Source organism: Eurytemora carolleeae, unplaced genomic scaffold (genome assembly GCF_000591075.1).
Source record: "Eurytemora carolleeae unplaced genomic scaffold, Eaff_2.0 scaffold1503, whole genome shotgun sequence".
Lineage (NCBI taxonomy): Eukaryota > Metazoa > Arthropoda > Copepoda > Calanoida > Temoridae > Eurytemora > Eurytemora carolleeae.
Genome location: NW_019397390.1, coordinates 57,719 through 65,155, shown reverse-complemented (window position 1 = coordinate 65,155; position 7,437 = coordinate 57,719). Strand labels below are relative to the sequence as shown.

Here is a 7,437-nt window from a genome sequence, read left to right as displayed (position 1 = left end):
TTGTTTTAAAGGCAGGCCCCCCCCCCCCTACATCAAATGTGCCAACTCCACCATCCCCTTTTTAAAACATTAAAAATTATTAGTTAACATAATAATATGCGTATTTAGTCCGAATTAAAATAAAGTAAGTTCCTCCCTAATGTCTTCTTCATTTCAAATCAACAAACAATCAATATTTACGAAAGAAAAAGATGTGTTTTTCAATCAAAATACATTAATAATAATAACAATCGGCAAGTTTCATAACATTGTTTTTGATGTCTATCATCGTGTTAAAATGGTAAAACACTAGGGGGAGATGAACAGACGCACAACACCGGGTAGAGAAAAAAGTGGATTGACCATTTTTTTTGTCGAACACACTTTTCAATACAAAATCGTCATTTTTGACTTAACAAAAAATAGCTGTTTAGCACAAAAACGCCGCGAGATCTAAGCGTGAACGTTCCCAGGGGCCGAGCGCTGCAGTGACTTAATTTTTGGAGATATAGCTCTGAAACATAAAACGCAGTGACTCATTCATTCATTGATATACTGCCAACAATTTTGTATTTTGAGTCATGTTGATTGGAGGTCGTCTTCATGCCGCAAATCGCGATTTATAATAGTAAAAGGGCGCGCGAACGGGTCAACCTAGAGGGTTGACATTTTGCATGCACACAGGTATAGCCTAGGGCTACAATTTTTCTTTGGTAAAGATTGCTAAAAGTTTAGCTGTAATTTAGCCGGCTCACTTTTGGCTCAATAGATCTGGGAAGGTTCACGCGCCGTTTTTGAGCAAAATAGATAATTTTTTTAGCCCTCTCCATACCAAGACTAATGTTTTATTGAAAAATTTTTCATCTCCTAATACTTGTTAGACGGTTGATCATCAAGACGAATCCGCTGCCGAGCTGGGGAAAACATTTCTTTAATGTTCGCCGTGTTGCGGTCATTGAAGAGTGTATTGTGTATCCTGGGGGAAAACAACACACATGGTACTTATTAATTGATTGGTTGATGGAGTGATGGATGGATTGATTGATTGATTGATTGATTGGTTGGTTGATTGATTGATTGTTTGTTTTTTTGACAAACGGATTAATTCATTGATACAGGCATTCAATTATTGATTCATTCATTGCATTATTCATCCTATCATTCATTCATTGCTTTATTCATCCTTTCAGACATTCATTCATTCATTGCATTATTCATCCTTTAATTTGTTCATTGCATTATTCATCCTTTCATTCATTCATTGCATTATTCATCCTTTCATTCATTCATTTCATTATTCATCCTCACATCCATTTATTCATTCATTCTTACATTCATCCTTTCATTTAGGCTTTCTTCAATTAATTCACTCATCTATATCCTTCATTCATTCATCCTTCATTCATCCTTCCTTTCATCGTTTAATTCATAGAATGCCTGATGAATTTATAAATTCCAATCAGGTTTTTTCATTTGAGATTTCCGTTTTTTAGTGATGTTATTATAATCTAACATTGTTGGTTTGATCACTTGGATTGATTTGATTGATCTGAAGTGAGAACTTGTTTGTTGTGAATCTCATGATCAAGCATTGATCTAAGTATAAGTTTAATTCCTTTTCGATATCCCGTGGTCTAATCTAATTTTAGCTGATGAAAAAGCATTTACCCTCAAATTCAAAAGTGCCCTCATTGGATAACGATATCTAGATCAAATGTTAAAGATTAACGATGCTAGACACAACATATCCCGGCCTCTGGGTGAATTTTGTTAATGAATTGATTAGATATTCTCGTGGTTTGATTGGATAACAAAATTGTGTTTTGAGCTTTGTTTTTTAACATTCAACGTTTTGAGACTTTTAAAAGGCTTCTAAAAGATATGAGATGTTATTCCTGTTTCAAAATGGAATGCTTGATAAGTTTGTTTTTGTAATATTATGCAAAATGTTTACCATTTTTCAAAATGGTTTTTATAAATCTTTTTGATAATAGAAAAATTGTGGCTTAAGCTAAAAAGCAACCTTATCAAGCATAAAATTTTAAAACAGGAGAAGCAACACAGATTTATGGCAGCACTTTTAAAGCCAATATATGTGGAATGTTTCAAAATAGACCTCAAACACGTGCTGATCCAGGTATGTTCGGAACATTGGGCTCAATGCTTTTATGGCAACAGTAGAGAAGGCGCAGTTTTATCCAGATCCTCAGAACCTTGGACAAACCATTATAAATAAGCAGGTATCCATTACTGTTTATATATTACAGTTTTATACAGATCCTCTTAATCCTGGACATATCATTATACATTAACAGGTATATATTATAGTTTTATACAGAGCCTCTTAACCTTGGACATATCATTATACATAAACAGATATCCATTATAGTTTTATACAGATCCTCTTAACCTTGGACATATCATTATACATACATAAACAGGTATCCATTCCAGTTATACACAGATCCTCTTAACCTTGGACATATCATTATACATAAACAGGTATCCATTATAGTTTTATACAGATCCTCTTAATCCAGGACAAACCATTATACATAAACAGGTATCCATTATAGTTTTATACAGATCCTCTTAACCTTGGACAAACCATTATACATAAACAGGTATCCATTATAGTTTTATACAGATCCTCTTAATCTAGGACAAACAATTATACATTAAAAAGGTATTTGTTAGAAGAAGAAAAAATTATAGGAGAGTAAAATTTTGTAAGATTAAAACCTTAAACATTAAGGGCTGAAAATGCGGCTAGGATAAGTAAAAATAATTTGAAATTATTTTAGTGTTGGATCGACAGCAGTATAATCGGATTCCGCAGCGCTATTCGAAAATTCGGAATTGATCGATACAAGAAGAACTGTGTTCTTGCCACCGAGGTATTCATTTACAACGAGACGACAGGCGTCCCTATGATTTCATCTAATACGCATCAAACTTACCAAAAATTTCTTTGACACAGAGAGTGTATTTTTATCTTCCTAAATGTACTTTCAATCCTGATCCCATTAACAAACAGGGAAACATATTGCCGATTTACAATAAATAGTAGTGGTTTTCTAATGCATGTGCAGCAGAGATAAATAAGAAAATTGCCAAAATGTAACACTTTCTCAGATATGAGTTTAAAGAGTACTTAAATGGGAAGTCACATGAAATTACGACATATTATTGATATTATTGTACCTCTTAAAGATTTTCTACAGTCCCTGATTATTCAATCCAAAGTGCGCACGGAGTCAGACTAAATAAAAATTTTTGTCTTGTCTTGTATATGCTAAAAGGCCATGCGCTGCAAATAAACAGCTGAGGATTTACCGCTTGCCAAATGACAATTTCAATTTCAAAATAGTTCCTATACAATTATTCATATATAATCTCACTGAAAAGAAATTATATTCCGTTTTATTTTAGGGATTTGAGACAGTTCTGACAAAAATGAATGACTCCACTGGGCCCCATTCCGCCCTATCCGCCTCTCATAGCACATCTGGCTTCTCTGCCTCTCTTGGGTCTTCCATATCCTCAAAATTTTCCGCCAACAGACTCTGACGGCCAAAATATGTGTTCTAAAACCTGGCCCAAAAAACGTTAACATAATGGGCATTAGATTGATTCCAAACGCGTAGTAAAATTTACCTATTATCATGTGATAAAAATTGTTTAATGCCCATGCATTTTTTACTTATGAGCAAATCATTTTTTCAGATCAACAAAGGTGCTTGGTAAAATGGGGAAAGGCCCGAAACACAACCTCGGTAGAAACAGAAATAATGCTATTTTTAAGGTACAGACGTCGTCGTCTTTGTATATATTGATCAAACGAAGACGACTTTAGATTTTGATTTATACTTTAAGCTTTCAAACCGCATAGATACCAATAAACATGGAAACAAGGAGAAACAGTCAAAACACAGCTTCTCTTTGTTTACTAGTAAACTTTTAATTTAAAAAAAACTTGTTGGAAATCAAAACTTAAGATTAAATAGGTATGTCTTCCTCTTTGTGTTGATATAACCGCATTTACTTTATTTCAACCATTATTATGATTTATTATATGAGGAGTAAATTAAAGGGACTGTAAGCGTAATTTGAAATGATCCTCCATGCAAAGATGTCAATGCCCGATTCATAGCGTTAAAGTTCTAATAATTCCTATATGTTTTTCTGCAGTAGAAATTCCCAAGGTCACTTTTGCAGAAACCCACAATGTATAATTAGTTATTGATCAGAAAACGCTTTTAAGGGTACCCTTGTGAATCGGTAGATGCCATCTTTGCATGGAGTGGAGGGTCACTTAAAATTACGCTTTCAGTCCCTTTAACCCGATAGGTAAGCTAATATTTGCCTCGTGGTATCTACTACGATTATTTAACGTTTACCCAGAAATAACGCCACACCTGAACCACTAGACCCACTGTGGAGAGTTTGTGTGCAGACTATAATGTGCACAACATATTCAATGACCCCAAACTCTACTGATCGATTAATAGATTAACTGGAAATATACAGCTACATCCAGCTGATGGTTTAATAAATCTCTTTCAGCTTAGATAGACAGGGCGGTCCGTGTCAATGATCCATCTATGACTATCTGATCTGTGTTATTTTATCATCAACTTTAATTTTCAATTCTTCTATTACAGGTTGCTGGTGTTAATATGAAGGATAAAAAGGGAAAGGCGAAGGAAGTTGTATCCAAACTGAAAGTGGTAAAACTCTATTTATTTATTAATTATAAATCTACTCGAATATCATATTTTGTACAGTTAAACTCATTAATATGAATACATTAGAAGAATTTTTAAAATGTCGTCGTTATAATTTGGTCATAAAAACAGGGTTGCCCGGGGATCAAGTGCTATAGGTCTTGCCTGAATTATTTTAGGATTCAACCAGGAAAGCATGAATACTAAAGAAAAATGGTGCAATAGCACTTTAAGAGGTGTTAGTTATTTTCCCAAGTGGCAACTTCTCTAATATGCAAATTCCCGAGAGGCAACTTCTCTAATATGCAAATTTCCGAGAGGCAACTTCTCTAATATGCAAATTTCCGAGAGGCAACTTCTCTAATATGCAAATTCCCAAGCGGCAACTTCCCAAAGGTTAGGTAAGGCATATTGAGGTACCGCAGGCTGGCTAGGGGTTCGAGCGCTGCGGCTAGGGCAGACTTGTGCAACCTATGAAAATAACTTTAGGAACTTTGCCGCTCGAGAAAAAGTCTTCGGGAGAGTGCCTAACATCACCCTACATGCGCTTCTTTCCTATTTCACCGATTACTGAGTAAAATTGTTTTATTTTAGTTGAACGCGAAGAATAAATCCAAGGTTATGGATTTAGATAATACACTCAAACAGTTGCAACATTCTAATGCATTGGCAGGTTAGTTAAACGGCATTATTTTAATAAAGGGTAATTTCACCTTTTTTGAACATAATATCCTGATTTTGAGAATTAGGAATAGAAGTTAAAGGGACTTTTAGCGTAATTTCACCTTTTTTGAACATAATATCCTGATTTTGAGAATTAGGAATAGAAGTTAAAGGGACTTTTAGCGTAATTTCACCTTTTTTGAACATAATATCCTGATTTGAGATTTAGGAATACAAATCAGCCAATTTAAAGGGACTGTAAGCATAATTTCAAGTGACCCTCCATGAAAAAACGACAATGCCCGATTCACAATGTTACCACTGAAAGCTTAGTCTAATCAATTATAAATTAGATATCAAAAAAATATTTAAATCTTTATTAAGGAAAAGAAAAGAAGGATGAGACTATTAAACCTATATTAATTAAACCTATATTAATTAAACCTATATTAATTAAACCTATATTAATTAAACCTATATTAATTAAACTTATATTAATTAAACCTATATTAATTAAACCTATATTAATTAAACCTATATTAATTAAACCTATATTAATTAAACCTATATTAATTAAACCTATATTTAGGAACTAGTGTGTCTGGTAAAGAGAAGAAGGACGAGACTATTAAACCTATATTAATTAAACCTATATTTAGGAACTAGTGTGTCTGGTAAAGAGAAGAAGGACGAGACTATTAAACCTGGTCCAACTAAACCTGAAAATATCAAGGATACTGATATGACAGATCTGGCTGAAATGCTCAAAACAAACAGCTAAACCTAATTTTTTAAATAAATTTTTTTTCTACCAACTTTCTTTTTCAAAATGTACTTTTTTTACATAAGATATTCATGTACATAATTTGTTCAGATCTGGGATGTAAAATTTTAATTTTAGATTAGATAAAAACTTGCTCAAAAATCATGTAATCCCGCGTATTAAGGCAGTTGGATAATTTATTTATATTTCATTTCATCAGTTTTATACTTTGAAACTTTAAATTAATTTTGTGGAATGGATCTGTGACCCATACTTGGGCTCATCCAAGGCTGTTTAATAAGGTTAGATACTCAGGATGCGCAGGCGCTCCAATGTACGAAAATGTCGTCTTCATAGCAATGTACGGAAAAAGTCGTCTTCTTTGAAATTGACACTCAAAAAATCCTCATGACTTAATTTGGCGAAGGAATAACCGTTGTTGGTGAAAGGATTTTCTTCGCTCTCTGACAATTTATCACTCAATTCCCATGTTTATTGGGACACCCGGTATCTGTCAATGCGCCTATAGAAGTTATATCAGAACTATTTATTGCCCTCACTTGGTTTAAAGGGAGTGTAGTTAAACTGAGAATGAGTTATTTTTGTTCAGCAAGAGAGTCAATGCAATCTATAAAGTCCTCATTGATTGTTCATTTTGGAGGGATAATTTTGAGAATTAGTTTTAAAAAATTATTCATTGACAACCACGAAAAATGTAACAAAAACCAATTTAGATGTTGAGAAAACAAATATTAATATATTATGCGTAGGAAGAAAGTGTAATAATCAAAATTATTGTTATAATATGATAATCTTATGAGGAAAAAAATGTAAAAATGGAAATTCTTAAACGAGATGAAATAATCTTGATGTATTCTTTAACGAAGGCCGCAGGCCTGAGTTAAAGAATGCATCAAGATTATTTCATCGAGTTTAAGAATACCATTATTACATTTTTATCCTCATAAGATTATTATTATATCATATTTGTGAGGTTCCATGGGCACATACCCAAGAAATTATATTAAAAAATAATTCTGGTGAAAACCGACTATTTCAAGTTGGAAGAGTTTACATTATGAAAGGTTGCAAATAAGTTTTATGCTCTTGTTCTGACTAACACTGTTTTTTTCTTCTGTCAGGACTAGGGTTGAGATTCAAATTGATATTTCTGAATTAAGGTATATCAATACTTCAAAAAACGAAAAAGGTAAGTGAGCATGAAAAGGTAAGTGAGCATGTTGTTTTTAAGTTAAAAAAGGTAAGTTTGCATGTATTAATGTAAAAGAAAAAGGTGAGTTTGCC

At 33.1% G+C, this 7,437-nt stretch overlaps 2 protein-coding genes across 2 annotated transcripts; both read left to right on the top strand.

The window, feature by feature from the left end:
* The first annotated feature begins 2,147 nt into the window (after nucleotides 1–2,147).
* LOC111714043 (PRELI domain-containing protein 1, mitochondrial-like) lies at nucleotides 2,148–3,706 on the top strand. The gene is made up of 4 exons (XM_023489045.1): nucleotides 2,148–2,219; nucleotides 2,556–2,603; nucleotides 2,784–2,876; nucleotides 3,412–3,706. The coding sequence occupies exons 1-4, from the start codon at nucleotides 2,148–2,150 to the stop codon at nucleotides 3,547–3,549; spliced, it is 351 nt and encodes a 116-aa protein (XP_023344813.1). The 3' UTR covers nucleotides 3,550–3,706.
* Nucleotides 3,577–6,184, top strand: LOC111714041 (uncharacterized). The gene is made up of 4 exons (XM_023489043.1): nucleotides 3,577–3,784; nucleotides 4,644–4,709; nucleotides 5,301–5,379; nucleotides 6,029–6,184. The coding sequence occupies exons 1-4, from the start codon at nucleotides 3,728–3,730 to the stop codon at nucleotides 6,148–6,150; spliced, it is 324 nt and encodes a 107-aa protein (XP_023344811.1). The 5' UTR covers nucleotides 3,577–3,727; the 3' UTR covers nucleotides 6,151–6,184.
* The last annotated feature ends 1,253 nt before the right edge of the window (nucleotides 6,185–7,437 follow it).

Coding starts and splice junctions, on each gene's coding strand:
- LOC111714043 (XM_023489045.1), top strand. CDS start 2,148: ATGGCAACAGTAGAGAAGGCGCAGTTTTATCCAGATCCTCAGAACCTT. Junction 2,604..2,783: donor AAACCATTATACATAAACAG/GTATCCATTATA, acceptor AAATTATTTTAG/TGTTGGATCGACAGCAGTAT. Junction 2,877..3,411: donor ACTGTGTTCTTGCCACCGAG/GTATTCATTTAC, acceptor GTTTTATTTTAG/GGATTTGAGACAGTTCTGAC.
- LOC111714041 (XM_023489043.1), top strand. CDS start 3,728: ATGGGGAAAGGCCCGAAACACAACCTCGGTAGAAACAGAAATAATGCT. Junction 3,785..4,643: donor GAAATAATGCTATTTTTAAG/GTACAGACGTCG, acceptor CTTCTATTACAG/GTTGCTGGTGTTAATATGAA. Junction 4,710..5,300: donor TTGTATCCAAACTGAAAGTG/GTAAAACTCTAT, acceptor GTTTTATTTTAG/TTGAACGCGAAGAATAAATC.